The sequence below is a fragment of the Saccostrea echinata genome, unplaced genomic scaffold (genome assembly GCF_033153115.1).
Source record: "Saccostrea echinata isolate AGI-Se365-2 ecotype Australia unplaced genomic scaffold, CSIRO_AGI_Sech_v1 ptg000022l, whole genome shotgun sequence".
Lineage (NCBI taxonomy): Eukaryota > Metazoa > Mollusca > Bivalvia > Ostreida > Ostreidae > Saccostrea > Saccostrea echinata.
In genome coordinates, this window is record NW_026889771.1 from 563,668 (window position 1) to 579,857 (window position 16,190).

Below are 16,190 nucleotides of genomic sequence, written 5' to 3' on the forward strand. Positions count from 1 at the left end.
AAAAAATGTGTGAAAGAATTTTTGGGAGATTAAGAAAAGATAGAAAAGGAGAGGGGAAAGAGGGGGAGGGAAGAGTGATGAGAAAGGAGGGGCAAGAACCTTCAAAATATTGTTAATAAAAATTGGTTTTTGAGTTCTTACAATTTTTCAACAATTTCCTGTCAGTGTCTTGTAAATTCCTCAAATTTACAGTTTTTTAACAGTAAAAATTTTTCAACTATAATTGTCAGTAGTTACATGTTTTAATTCCTCAATGCTTAATTTTATTGGATTTTTGAACTTACTTGAAAAAATTATACTGTTTGATAGTCATAATAGGAAGATTCTCAAACTTGTATTGTTCTTTGTTTGTAATTTTACCAAACAAGATTGATTTCTTATCGAAATAAACTAACCGGTTTAGTTTATTCGAAATCCATTCTCAATTTTCAACCAAAGTTCTTTAACACAGAAGTAGTCAACAAAAAGATGATCAATAGTTTCAATATCAGTATCACAGAAGGAACATAATGGTGAATCAATTAATTTTAATTTGTAAAGATAACTTTTAGTAGGAATTCGTCAATTTTGTAGAAAAAAAAATATAATCGTTGGTAGAATTTTTATTCGTTGATACGATATAGAAAATCGTTTTACAGTTAAGAAAAGTATGGAATTCCATATACGACAGCCAACTGCTTACTGCCAACTGCCAGCTGCTTACTGCCAACTACTCACTGCTTAATGCCAACTGTCACTGTTCATAGATGATATTGCCTGTTTTGTTATCTTTAATATCTTTAATACGCATGCTTGAATAAATCCTATGATAGCAAGAATATTAAAATAATAACAAAAATTGGCGGATTCAGGAATTTTTAAACGGTGGAGGCGAGGAAGGAATAATTGAATAAGAGGAAGGAGCATTTCTTCTTCAATGCGAAACATTTAATTTCCGCATTTCCGTGCAGGCAAATAATACAATAGCTTTTTTGGGGAGAGATTGCAGGCTTATTTAACGTCAGAAAAATGGGGGGGGGGGGGGCTTTCAGTAGGATCCTGAGTAACATTTGTTAGTATAAGCATTTATATCATAATACTAATAAAAAATCATAATACAATACATTAATTTTACTCCATGTAAAAACAGTTGACCTCAGGCAAGGAATCAATTTCCGTGCGGGGGGGGGGGGGGCACAAGTTGCACAACCCAACAGAAATCCCTTTACAAGTAATAAAAAAGCTCACAGGCGTTATTATTAAGGGAGCAATACTGTATATTATATGTTTTTGGGAAAACCCACCACAACCACCACCAGCAATGTTTCTAAAAGATCTAAGATTAACGAATTAATTGTTAAAATAAATCAAGAGTTAAATAAACAATTTAATTAAGACAAATATGAAAAAAATCACAAATACAGATATCTTTTATAGGGCAAAAAGAAACAACAAAAGATATTACAAGATATTTTCTTCTAGACAAAAGTTATTTTATTATAATTTTCAGTAATATTTCTAGTATAAAAATCTATACCAACAAATGTTAGTTCCAAATTATTAAGACCCTACAAAAGGTTTGCTCTTTTGTCGTATGTGACCCCCCCCCCCCTCCCTCCCCGTCAAAACAGCTATTCAATTATTTCCCAGCAAGAAAATGTGGAAATTAATTACTTTAATTTTAAGAGGAAATACAAATTCTTTCAATTAACTCCTCCCTCCCCGTCAAAGTTCATAAATCAGCAATTTTTTTTTTATTATTGTAAGAACTACACACGCTAAAGCTAATTCCCGTTTACATTTTACGTCCATTTGATTCAATATTAATGGGAATTTGGCCATTAAAACTTGTTTGAATGCAAAGAAAAGTTCATTAGTAATGGATTAATAATTTTAAAACCAGTGCCAAAAAGTTAATTGCTCTTATTTACAACTCCTTTCATAAAGGGGGGGGGGGGGATTAGAAAAATTTATTAATTCAAAACATCACCAGATTTTCAAATTTTCATGGAAATGGATAAATGACCCTTACTGTTTAACTTATGTAAAATTCAACATATCAGATTGACAAATTACTTTTTTTCACTTGTTATCTCATTTGAAATTGAAGTTAGTAATAAAATACATGTAACTATTTTTATTGCTTTTGTCTGTAAACATACCCCCCCCCCCCCGAAAAAACCTTTGGTATGAATTTGTGAAATAACAATTCATAATACCTGTAAAAAGAAATTATTGTTTCACGGAGTGTGTGTGTGTGGGGGGGGGGGGGGGGTGTGAAAATAAATATCCTGTTTTCGTTCATTTGTATAGTGATAAACACAAGTTTTACCAAAATTGTAAACTTAACTCTCTTCGCTTTTCCAAATAAGTTATGTTTTATGAAAATTCACATAAATGTCTACATAAATATAAAAAAAATCATTCAAATATGTCCATAGGATTTATTCAAGCATGCGTAGTAAAAATATTTAGATATCAAAATATAGGCAATATCATCAATAGGCAGTATATATAGCACTTGACAGTAAGCAGTGAGCAGTTGCTAGTAAGCAGTGGCAGTAAGAAGTTGGCTGTCGTATATGGAATTCCATAGAAAAGCGTTTGTATGATTTTTTTTTTTTGGAAAAAAATTCGTTTGTACGATTTTTTAAAATCGTTTATATGATTTAGAAAATCGTTTGTATAATAAAAATAATTTTTTTTCCTTGGCAAAAGGAGACCCCTCCCCTTTCCCATGGAATAAGATTTTCGAATTTCCATATTTCCCTTTTTTTCTCTGATTGTTAATTTTTTCGGAGACATTTTGTTTTACCTGTCACTGAATTATTTTCTGGCTATACCCCTACCTATTTTTGAAAAACGATGCTTCTGTCTTGGATATTGAAGTTTATAATTGTTGAATTTAACACCATATCCGCACGCAGTAAATCTTTTGTATCAAAGTCATATCAGTCGTGATATATCTATCATAATATTAAATGAATAACAAAAACACATCATTTTTATTTAAAAATGAAGCAGTTTATAATCATGGTTATAACAGAACTAAAATATTAATTTCATATATAAGGTGAACTTACTTCTCTAGCAAGTATTAGATGTGGAAATATTGGAGGATCTACGTAAAGCCTTTAGTGTATGTGTAACAAGTATAATAACTGCTGTCTGTAGTTTATATTCTAATGCAATAAAGATTTATTTAACAACTTTATTGATTATATGCTGTGTACATCAATACATGTATGCATAAAGAGTTTTTACCATTAAATGTTGCCTCCGGAGACAAAATTTCTATATCCCGTTCTATACGGTACATGCAAAATATATACTGACTTTCATTCACAAGCAATTTTTTTTTTAAAACATTACCAAACAAATCTTATATATAACTATGCTGCAACAAAAAAAGGGGGACCAGCCTTTCAATGAATATTTTCAATAGTAAGGTAATGTTTGGAAAAGTGGGGGGGGGGACCCATCCCCCAACACTACGCACCTGTTATCTCATTTCCAGTAGATAAAAAGCCCACAGAACAGTAAAATTATTGAAGAAACTCAAGCATCTTTTAATATCTACTTCAGAGTACTACTTGTTTGTACAACCAGAATGTTGTTTTTTTTTTTTTTTTTTTTTTTACAAAATAATTTTGCAAATGACCATTAAGTTAAACATGTATATTTAATGGCATCCAGAAATATATTCAATTGCACTCGACATAACGGTCACAACATTAAACATATTAATTTAATACTGCTTCATCGTTTATATCCACAATTTTCCTCTATATTGATTCAAATAAAGTTTATATTTTCCCGCCACAAACAGACGAACTCTTTCGTGAGAGGAGGTAAACAGGAAGGTGACATATCACCATTTTGCAACAGATGTATCTAGACGTTAAGTGTATTTGTCTGGAAAAGCGTAAAATTCGCCGCAAATCCTACCAAAAATGGCCGAGGAACACTTAAATTTCTCACCATCTTTTCATTCCTTAACCATTTTTTCACTTGGTTCTACGGTATACAGATAAAGGGCATGGTTTGCAAGGAAAGCGGATTGAATGCATAAGGATCAGAGATCAATCGTGATGGCCGAGGCGGAAGGATGCTAAAAACAACACCAACCTTTTGACTCCATCCTGGATCAACAGTCGTTAATTTATTAGTAAATTACACATTTCCCCCTTTGAAACTTTAAAGCCGAAATGTAGTTATTAAAAGACTTCAATATTGCTCGCTGTGGAAGGAAAGGATCGAAATTTTACTCTGAAAATCAGTTCTAGACTTATAGAAATCCATAAATAATGTAGACAGTACCACATATCGAAATGGGCGATCCACACAACAGAAAAAATTCAGCCGTTAATCGTTTGCGTAATCAGCTGAAGAAAAAACGAGAGTCTCTTGCAGACCAGTTTGAGTTCAAAATGTACATTGTTTTTCACTTCAAAGAAAAGGTAAAAAAAAAAAAAATGGTTTCATTATGCTAAATTAAGAAAAACCCCATAATTTAACTTTGGATAGTGTTGAAAAGTTGCATAACGGTCCATCTAATTAAAAAGTCTATAGTTTAATATCTTGCTTTTTAGATCACCTTGAGCCGAAAGCTCAAGTGAGCTTTTCAGACCAAAATTTGTCCATGGTCCATTGTCATTGTCGTAAAGTTTTCTCATTTTCATCTTCTTCTCAAGAACCACTGTGCCAATTTCAACCAAATTTTAGAGGTTTTCCCTACGGTATATAAAAATGCTAAATCAACAATATCTTGTAAACACACTGGGTGCCCCACTTCGAGGGAGATTTTCAATGTTAATACAGCATTGTCAATGAAATTTATGCAAGAGGCAGTTCAGGGAGATGTTAATTTACAAACCTCTTGTAGTCACACCTGATCAAAATGATTTATTTGTCCTAAAATCACGTTTATTTACCCAATTTCCTTTCGCTGGCAATCAAACAGGAGGTTTTGATTGTATGTTGTGGAAAACATCCAAGGAGTTTTGTTTAGCTATCTCTAGATTTTTCATTATGCTAAACATAGTAATTGATGACCTCCTGTTTGGCAGCCAGTGGAAGGAAGTCTGGTAAATAATTCTGAATTTAGGACAAATAAATAATTTCGACCGGGTGTGACTATAAGAGGTTTGTATAACAACATCTCCCAAAACTGCCTCTTGCATAAATTTCATTGAAATGCTGTGTTAACATTGAAAATCTCCCTCGAAGTGGGGCACCTTGTTTGTTTACAAGATTTAATATCAAGGTATTGGTATGATAGACTAGGAATTTATGTATATTTGCTAAGTTATCGTGTCCAAAAAAATTCTCAGGGTGGGGGGGAATGTTACACCAACCATTCGTCAGGTGCCTGTGGAATATGTCACCAGTTAATGTTTTAGAATGGAGCATCTTCCTGCTGTAGTAAGCAAACTTAAAGAACAAAATCCCTTTAAGATTTGAACTTAATGTTTTTTATGAGTGCTGATTATTAAGAGCTCAGCTCTAATAAGATGGTAGTAATGATTGTATGAGAAGTTATTATACTGAAACTTATAGTGCCCAAGTGTGATAGTTTTATAGAATTATATTGCAATGTTAGCAAAGAAAGTTGGCAAGTTTTATGAGACTTAGACAACAAAGTCATTTGTAAATATATTGATTATATTAATGTGAATGGAAAAAAATGTTATTTTCCTCAATCCATAATGTGCATGGTTACAGGTATGAGCAATTTTGTTATTGTATAAAATATAAGATTGATCATACATTGATTATCTTTTCCATTGTATCTAAAACAATTTGTCACTTCTTTTTAGAAAAAGAGAGCTGCCCTATTTGAAGTTTCAGATGTAGTTCCAGTAATGACTAACAACTATGAGGATTGTATTCTTAAAGGTGTCAAGGTATGTAAAAGACAGCTAAATTGTCCAAGCTAATGGAATACATAGTAGAATACACAGTATACTCTAGGAACTATATCAGGGTTTGACATTAACTTTTATGAATACTAGACCAGTCGGACTACTTCCCATAATTTTTACTAGCCCTGACCATAAAATCACTAGCCCTGACCAAACTTGAAAATTTTCTTTTTTATAACCTGCTATTATAATGGAAAAAAGTTTCGAAACCATACTACAGTGTATCTTTCGCACGTATTCATGTACACATTTTGACAGACTGTTCCATAGGTAGCAGTCCATTGAGCCCATAGCCATAGGTAGCAGCCCAATGAGTCAACTTGCGAATATTATAAGCTTTAAAGAACATTAATTCAAGGAACTTATATAAAATTATTACCCTAAATATACATGTAAATAAATTAAAAACTATATTATTCAATGACTATTCATACCAATTAAATGATACTGAACGAAGATAGTTTCGATTGTGACTTGTCGATTACAGCTGGGCTCAAAAATAGCGATTGTGTCATGCAGGGAAGTTTTCTTTTTCAGAGCAATGGCTGTGTTTGCAATCTGAAAATTAAGAAAATTTCTTTAAAAAGTTTTTAGAGCATTTATTTGAAAGACTGAAATGAGGGTTAACATTTCATCCACACGACCAGTCGGTCTAGTTCATGAACATTTAACACGACAGGACCACACATTTACTAGACTGGGTCGGTCAGATGTGCCTTAGTGTCAAACCCTGTACATAATACTATAGCATGCTCTAGGTGTTCCTAGAGTCTATTTAATACGCTAGGAACACCAAAATGTATATTGTTTTGGCTCAATTTAATTACAAGCAATTATCCTATTAAATTATTGTAAAAATAACAATTGTTTATTCAAAATTAATTTATCATTTTTTTTCCCTCATAAAAATCATTTGCGTTATTTAACTTATGTCTATTAACCACACAAGTTTTGAAAGATGATAAATTCATAATGAAGATGAAGGAAATTAATAATTATGAAGAGAGAAAATTAGAGAATGTAAATATAAGCATTGACTTCTCATTTTTGGATGTCCTTGGTCCAGTCCTATAACAGCACCTGTCCTTGCTGAAAAATTATCATTATAATTATGAAGAGAGAAAATTAGAGAATGTAAATATAAGCATTGAATTCTCATTTTTGGATGTCTTTGGTCCAGGGTTAGAAACTCCCTAAAATTACAACTCGCAAATAATTGCGAGTACCAAGAAAGTGAACTCGCAATTTTATAAGACTACTCGCAATTTTCATATAAAGTTAAATTTATATAAATTAAATACATGTAACTTAAGGAAAAAGTAACTACTGTACAATACACAAAATACAACTACAGTGTGACTTTTATTTAAATTACTGATTTAAATCAAAGGCATTGTGTTCTGTCATATTATATAATTTTGCTACAGTTTCAATGCAAAAAAAAACAACTCGCAAGTTTTTGCGAGTTACCTAATTTTTAACTCGCAATTGGGGAATTCTAACTCACGTTTTGCGAGTTGTATATAGTGAATTTCGAACCCTGTGGTCCTATAACAGCACCTGTGCTTGCCAATAAATTATCATACTGCGCTAACTCATGGTGCATGTATTTAATTAGTCGGCATGGCAAGGTGCTGTTATAAGATCGACAACATCCAAAAATAATAATTCAATGCTTAAATTTTGTGGCCAAGGTCTTTCTTTATGTAAAACCATCCTGTAACCAGTTCCTCAATCAGAAAAAAAAGCAGCTAACCAATTACTTAAAGTCTTACGATTTGACAACACTAGTTCTTAAATATTATTTTCCCAAAATTTAAGTTTAATTTAAGGGTTTTTTAAAACAAGAAATAAGGGCTGTCACGGTTCCAAAATTTTTCAGGTCGGGTCGGTTCTGTAAATTTTCGGTTCGGTTTTGGGTTTTTCAGTTCGGTTATTTACCTCTATTTGAAACCTTAATTTTATGAATTTAACATAAAAAATCTCTTTTGTTACGTTACATTCACCTTTAAGGTATTCAATGTATAACGACCATATTTTGAACCTAATAAATGAATGATCCAATATTTTGAATCATAGTAGCATTTTGAAGGTGTTATCAAATAAAAATACTCCACCAAAGGAATTTACAAAATTTTGATTATTGTCCAATTAATTGCACCGTGAATATTACATTGAAGTCTATGGGCAGCATATGTATAATTAAGATATTGTAAAAAGTAATTTGAACTTCATCCAAATCTCTTGGTGAAAAAGTGCATAAACTCTCTCTTTATTAAAATATGAAATAAAATGAATCGTTTTCCATAGAATTTAAAATTTTCTTTTTTTCATCAAGGGCAGATAACTCTTCAAAATAGTTTAAGGTGCAAAATGGCCAGCTTCTTACATGTTATCAGTCATGTGAATTTGATTCATTTCACTTTCATCATTATTTAGCAATACATATTTAACTAGTTTAAAATGATTCAAAATTGTTCAATATCCCTTCATTATACATTGAATACCTTAAAACAAATCTTATCCATGTTAACGTCTTGACATCGGTGATTAAGGTCAGACGAGACGTTCCTTAAATATCTGTTTTGTATATCTTCGTATTGTATGGAAAATATTCAAAATTATAATTGCCTTCTGATTTCTAAACTGGTTTCTAATTGTCTTTTAAAACTTGAAACACTAAAATGTGATATTGGCAAGTTAATTTTTTTCCAAAAGGATTTTATAGGAAACACCATCCTCTGGTATCTTGCACAAATGCCTGGTAAGGTACCTCAATTTTTTTGTGAGTAAACATGTTGAAGTAGTAATACTTCAATGACGAAATCTTAGAAAAAATTATATATTATTGAGGAACGTATCGTCTGTCCTTAAGACTATTAGGCTGACTACTAGCTACAATCTGATCATTCTTGCTTGTTTTGATAATTATCTAGTTCTTTCGTGACAAGTGTTTTGTCATGGAATGAAGTATAATTCAGTTGCGATGTTTATTTATCACTGTTATCATCAGCATTCTTTTGATTTTGACGCCATTTTTTGTATAAAACATATTCTAATATATAAACCAGACCTGAACCGAAATCCGGAAAAATGGAACCGAAACCGAACCGAACAACTTGGACTGCGGTTTTCGGTTATTTCGGGGAACCATGACAGCCCTAGAAGAAATCAAAATTAATTTTGACAAAAAGAGGAACTGAAACTGCATAATTATTAACACAAATATTGCATTTAAGAAGAACTATGAATTTGAAATTTAGGAAATCTGAAAGGCATTGGAGATAAAGTTGTAATCTGTGCATAACTGTTAAATATTATGTTTGCTTCTTCTTTCAGGATCAAGCTTACTCTTTAGAAAGTTCTCAGGAACTGTTAGAAAAAGATATTGTTCAGCTCCATGCTCCTCGTTGGCATCCACTGAGACGTGTATGTATTAAACTTCCTGTAATCAATTCAATTGTATTAAATGATGTGCAAGTATGATTTTGTATTCATGTGATCAGATGTACAATGAAACATACATATTGAACTTCCTTTAATCTTCTGATGTGTAAATCACAGGGTTGTTTTTTAATATTTGTGCAAAATAAATAAGTAAAACTCAGTACAAAGATTGATATAGCAAATTTACAGATATAGCAAAGTTTTTTGCAATATCCATTTATCATTTAGGTTTATATTCAGAAGACATGATTTCTGAATACAAAATTATATTGAATATCTTAAATATACATGTACTTTCATTTTTTTAACGGTCAACTTTGAGTATTATTATAATTTTTCTGCATATTACAATATAACAACAATGATTAAAAATGTGTTAATCAGACTATCTTATTACCTTATTTTGAATTTTTTTTTTTACCCAGGATATTCTTGGTTGTACTACTGATGTAGATTTTCTTCTGTGGCCAAGAAATGACATTGAAAAAATTGAAGGGAGGTTGTTTTCTAGATGGAAGGGAGAGGATATGCCTTTCAAGCCAGTCATGGTTAGAAAAGGAGCACTTTATAAATTCATCTTAAATTCTTTGTGAATTAGAGTCATTTTGTTTATAAAAATTATTATTTTAACCTATAATGTATGTAGTTTAGATGAGGAAAATTCTAGTATAAGGATACTACATTCATTTGGAATATGAGATTTAGAAAGATATGTCACTATAATCTCTAACAATTTGTTCAGAGAAATCCAACCCATTGATTTAACTACAAAAGGACTACAAAAGGACTTGGACCTAAAAGTTGTGTATATTTCATTAGGGCCACACAAGGATTTGCAGGTGCCCTATAGTAATCACTCTGTCTGTCTGTCTAGCTGTCCGTCCGTCTGTCTGTCCATCTGTCATTCTTCTGTCCACAAATTTTCTGTTTTTTCTAATAACCTTTTTAGGGTTGACCAATTAACTTCAAATTTTGTATGTTGGTTGATTAGGCAGTAAGACATGTTTTAATGCTAAGTTTGGTTCTCTATGTCATCCAGTTTGGAGCTGGGGTGGTGGTGTAGATTCCTTAACTTTATATAAGAGTGAATGGGCAAAGAGAGACAACTGCTGAGAATGTTCCTATTGTAAGCTAGGAAAGGCTGCAATGAGTCTCTTGGGATTAATTAACTTTCCTTTTGAAGAAAATCCATAGCATTTATCTTTATCTGCCACATTGAGATAAATTAACACCTCTGTCTGCAAACAAAGTTGGTTTGAAGTTAAGGTCAATTCTGAATGATGTTTATATTCTCTGAAATGTGGATTTAAATAATGTTCATACATTATTTTGGTAAAATACACAAGAGTTATGATTTTATTGAATTCTAAAAACAAGATATAGATAAAGGTATCTTTTTTATTATTATTTTCTTTTTTTTTCTGCCTTATGTAAACTCAAGCATACTATTTATTTTAACAGGTATTCAGATAATAACCTCATTCTATCATTGCTGAAAAAGTTCTTATTGCAAACTTAGAAGAAAAGGTTGAGAGAGCAGTATAATTAATCCCCTGGATTTGATTATCTTGCTGGTTGCAGAAAATTTTAGAGGGTTATCTTTCTGTAACTTTAAGATTGATTAACACCTTTGTCTGCAACTGATGTTTGTTTTGAAGTTAAGGTCAAGCCTGGGTGATATTTGCATTCACTGAAGGCTGATATTTTAGAAAACACATGCTTCATTCTTCTTTAAATATACATTTAATTGAGTTCCTATAGATAGGATGGTTTTTACTGCCTTATGTAAATACAAGGATACTATTTACAGGTTGTTGGATATTTAGCAGTTGCTGTTGCTTATTCTTCTTTTTATATTTTTAGATTTTTGTAATCAAGTAAAATTCTCATCCCTTAAATTTATTTCTACCCCTCGGCATGGCCCTTGCTGACTGGTCAGATTTCTAGTTTGTATTATAAACACATGTATCTATGAATCTATATATTTTATAATATTTTTTTAGGCCATTAGTCTTACTAAAGTAGTAGTATATTCTACAAATTTAATAGAAGAAATGTTTAATGTAAAGTTTTATTTGTAGGAAGATTTTGTTTACACTCAAGAGGACTATGATAGACAACTTGCTCGTTTGGTCAACAAGAAGGAGAGATCGGCTCTGATAATTAATGACCCTAAACAGTCTATGTTCTTGTTTCTGGATAAGCACCATATCCAGGTACAGTTCTAACTCTGCATAATCAAAAAACCAAAGGGGTTTTTACTTTAGTTTATTTTTTTGTTTTTGTCTTCTGTAAAGTTTTTAAATAGGAACTTGGATGACTTCTCTCATATGTCTAAAATAAATTAAGATTGGTGTCACATTATTGATTGTTTTATTATAATTAATTAAAGATTAAGATGCAATCAATATATCAAATATTTTTGTTAATTATTGTGTACATATTTTGAAATATCAGCTTTTATCATGTCACTAGAACAATCCTGCCACATGACATCATGGACAGATGGTAAAATCTGTAACCATATTGAATGTATGTTTTAGACATCCACAAACAAGATGACTGTATTTAAGCTGTCCAGTGTCTGTCTGTATCTCCCACAGGTAAGTTCTGTTACCTGCATATAATGACACCTAAACATGCTAAAATAGTGGCTGTTTTAGTTTGATTAATAATTATAAGAAGTAAAGCCTGAAAAGTTTGGTTCACAGTGCATTAGTTGGGTTACCCTCTTTAAATAAAGTATTATTAGTTTTATTAGAGTGGTGCAAATATTTACTTTGGCAGAGTGCCATGAGTTTAAAATATACAGTGTTACTATGCAGACTTTCAAGATAAGAGAACAAATTTGTATGAGTTTTATGTAATCCATATTTTTTGTGTTTTATTTAGAATCAGCTGACATTATGGGGTGCAGGTACCATCAGTGACTTTTTGTCTACACATCTCATGTAGAACAGCAGTTATACATGGAGCTCCTACCGTAAAAAAAAAATGATAAGGATTTGGACAGTTTGTTAATTTTACCTGTCAGTTAAGCTTATATTTTGCATTCCATTTCTTTGATAGGAACACATTTGCTCAGTAAAGCAGATCATTCATGGTATATTTACAGAAAGTTTGTGTTGAGTTTTTAGGGTAATAGAGCCCATAGCGTATGTAAGCTTTTCTGATCAAAGTTGTCCAGCATAAATATGTCTGTGTCCACATTTTCATTTTCAACTTGAGAGACAACTGGGCTTATTTCAACCTGCTACAAAGCAAGTTTGGATGAAGCTTGAGTGAAGGGGATTCAAATTTGTTCACATGTAATTGGATGGTGTCATTTAAAAACATTTCCAAGAATCTCAGATCTAAAAAGGAATAAACTTTAGTGAAAGCTTGCATGTTCGAATTATTCCCAGTCAAGTTTGGAAGGGGCCCCAGTAAGGGAATACACTGTAACACATGAATATTTCAGGAAAAAAAAACTTTGAAAATATTCTTCAGAAAAATACAGCTTGTCAAATGCTACAATTAGTATATAAACAAATACTGTTGGTGTGATTGAAATTTGTTCTAATTATGAGTTTGCAGTTTGAACTGAAGAATGTATAGGAATATACATGTATTGGAAAATCCTATAAAAATTTAGTTCCGATTTAAAATGTCCAAGTCCTAATCTCAAGATGGGGCGACAGAAAGTGGGTTCAGTTTTACACATCACATGCATACTAGTATTTATAAGAGAAATTATTACATGTTTTAAGGCCAATTCCTTAAAAGTCAAAACAATAACAAGGATGTAATAGGTCACATTGATAATAATGTCACCCCCATGTAGGTAAGATTCAAGGTTGTTCAAGCATCATTACAAATTTACAGCTTTACATGTGAAGGTTCTTTGAAAATTCCTTACCTACAAAACAGTAGAACTATAAGATTAACAAAATTTAAAGGTATTTAATGGCAAACATCCCCATAAAGTGCAGATTTATATCCAAGTCATGAAGAACCAGTTATTGGTCATTTGTTTGATGCCACAAGAAGGGGTCTGATTATATAGAAGGAACTTTGTGACTCAGGTGAGTGTTGTGGCCCATGCCCTTTTTTTATTTTTTCTCTTTTTTTTTTGTTTAGATATTTTTTAATGCAGCTGTACAAGGAATCCTTATTTTAATCTAAAGTAAACATTACTGACCACAAAGATTACACATTCATTGTGGATCTTTGTTCACCAGAAGGATTGTTATAGTTGATATGATTAAGAAGAGTATTCTGTTTAAAACAAATGTTTAATTTTCTCTGTTTTACAATGATTATCAATATGAAATATTTGAAATCAGCTTGTAAATTGCATATTTAGCCTCCAATGCCTTTTTATTTGATTTCCCCTTTATATTTAAGAAGAGCCAATGAGTAAGTTCTGAATAGGCATGTGTTAAAGTTTTGCAGAGAATATTTCATTCAGCAATGAAAGTGTAACTAATAAGGAAATATTGCTCCATTGCTGTTAATTTGATATGTATTAAAATTTGCGCTATTTCTGGAAAAAAGTTAAAAGTGCATTTTTTCCTGTATTTTTGGCAGTGGGTGTGTTTTGCTAGTAAACTCAACAAGCAAGCACATTTCCAAGCCTCACTGTTAAAAGTTTAAAGAATGAATGTATGAAAACAAGGGTATCATTGCATTGTATCCAAAAACATGCCCGGTGTTGCCTCAATAATTCTTTTTTGTCAATTTATTACAGGTGTTTAATGCATGTACTGCTGAACATATGAAAATCATTTTGTGATGTATACAGCAAGATCCAATTTAATATGCTAATATAAATTCAAACAAGTTTAATACATGAGAATATTTTCTAAATGAGAAAATGTTTCATTTCCTATATTACATGGATGTAGGTTTTTGTCATATTTGCTCAGTTATTTGGAAGAAGTATTTTATTGCAAGTTTCTGAATAGTGCGAGAGTCTACTTACAGTAATACATAACAGCATAAAGTGTTTGATATAAATATACTTACAGCAGATAATTTTTGAGGTTGTTCAATATTTTTTGCAGATTAGTCAAAATACCAAAATTAGAATTAAAGCAAAATATCCCCTGTAAGACTGACTGACAAGGTCTGTGATTAATCCAGTTTAGCTCCCCATTTGACTTTAAAATGAGAACAAAATAAGGACTGTAATAGACTGGAAAAAAAGAAACAAGTTGCATTTGTCTAGTACTGACTTCCCAAATAGCATACATAATAAATGAGGTAGATGGAATTGAACAATCTTTTGAATTTTCTCAATTTTTAGCTCACCTGAGCTGAAAGCTCAAGTGAGCTTTTCTGATCACCCGTTGTCCGTCGTCCGTCCGTCTGTCCGTCCGTCCGTCTGTCTGTCCGTCCGTCTGTAAACTTTTCACATTTTCAACTTCTTCTCAAGAACCACTGGGCCAATTTTAACCAAACTTGGTACAAAGTATCCTTGGGTGAAGGGGAGTGTAAATTGTTAAAATAAAGGGCCAAGTCCCCTTACAAGGGGAGATAATCAAGAAAAGACAAAAATAGGGTGGGGTAATTAAAAAATCTTCTTCTCAAGAACCACTGGGCCAGAAAAGCTAATACTTATGTGGAAGCATCCTGGGATAGTGTAGATTCTAAATTGTTAAAATCTTGACCCCCGGGGGTAGGGCGGGGCCACAATAGGGAATCCAAGTTTTACATTGAAATACATAAAAAAAATCTTTAAAAATCTTCTTCTCAAGAACCATTAGGCCAGAAAAGCTGAAACTTATATGGAAGCATCCTGGGGTAGTGTAGATTATAAATTGTTCAAATCTTGACCCCCGGGGGTAGGGCGGGGCCATAAAAGGGAATCCAAGTTTTACATTGAAATATATAAGAAAAATCTTTACAAATCTTCTTCTCAAGAACCACAGGGCCAGAAAAGCTGAAACTTATGTGGAAGCATCCTGGGGTAGTGTAGATTATAAATTGTTCAAATCTTGACCCCCGGGGGTAGGGTGGGACACAATAGGGAATCCAAGTTTTACATTGAAATACATAAGAAAAATCTTTACAAATCTTCTTCTCAAGAACAACAGGGCCAGAAAAGCTGAAACTTATGTGGAAGCATCCTGGGGTAGTGTAGATTATAAATTGTTCAAATCTTGACCCCCGGGGGTAGGGCAGGACACAATAGGGAATCCAAGTTTTACATTGAAATATATAAGAAAAATCTTTAAAAATCTTCTTTTCAAGAACATCTGAACCAATAAAGCTGAGACATATTTGGAAGCATCCTGAGGTAGTGTAAATTTTAAATTGTTCAAATTTTGACCCCCGGGGGTAGGGCAGGACACAATAGGGAATCCAAGTTTTACATTGAAATATATAAGAAAAATCTTTAAAAATCTTCTTTTCAAGAACATCTGAACCAATAAAGCTGAGACATATTTGGAAGCATCCTGAGGTAGTGTAAATTTTAAATTGTTCAAATTTTGACCCCTGGGGGTAGGGCGGGGCCACAATAGGTATACATGTATTACAAGGGGGAAATCTGGTAAAGAACAGCATGGCCAAAGTTACTCAGGTGAGCGATGTGGCCCATGGGCCTCTTGTTTAAAATAAATTTTGTGGTTTAAAGAACATCAAGCATATGCTGGAAATATTTATACCGATACACTAAAATGTATGTATAGAAGGTAGTGGGTTTTTTTTTTAGCACAGAGCTCTGTAAATGAATGAAATCCTGTTTCTGTTAATATGCTAGATTTCCTCCTGTGATATGCTCTGTCCAATTCTTCTATTAAAATGGAAGGAAATATTGGAAGCATAGATTTAATTACATGATTTGACAGTCATCAC

The 16,190-nt window shown here is 32.2% G+C and overlaps 1 protein-coding gene across 1 annotated transcript; it reads left to right on the top strand.

The window, feature by feature from the left end:
- Positions 1-3,836: 3,836 nt before the first annotated feature.
- Positions 3,837-15,053, top strand: LOC133190163 (uncharacterized protein C6orf62 homolog). Its single transcript, XM_061325643.1, has 7 exons — positions 3,837-4,439; positions 5,799-5,885; positions 9,243-9,332; positions 9,776-9,898; positions 11,432-11,566; positions 11,894-11,953; positions 12,243-15,053. Exons 1-7 carry the CDS (start codon positions 4,311-4,313, stop codon positions 12,303-12,305), a joined length of 687 nt encoding a protein of 228 aa, XP_061181627.1. The 5' UTR covers positions 3,837-4,310; the 3' UTR covers positions 12,306-15,053.
- Positions 15,054-16,190: the final 1,137 nt, after the last annotated feature.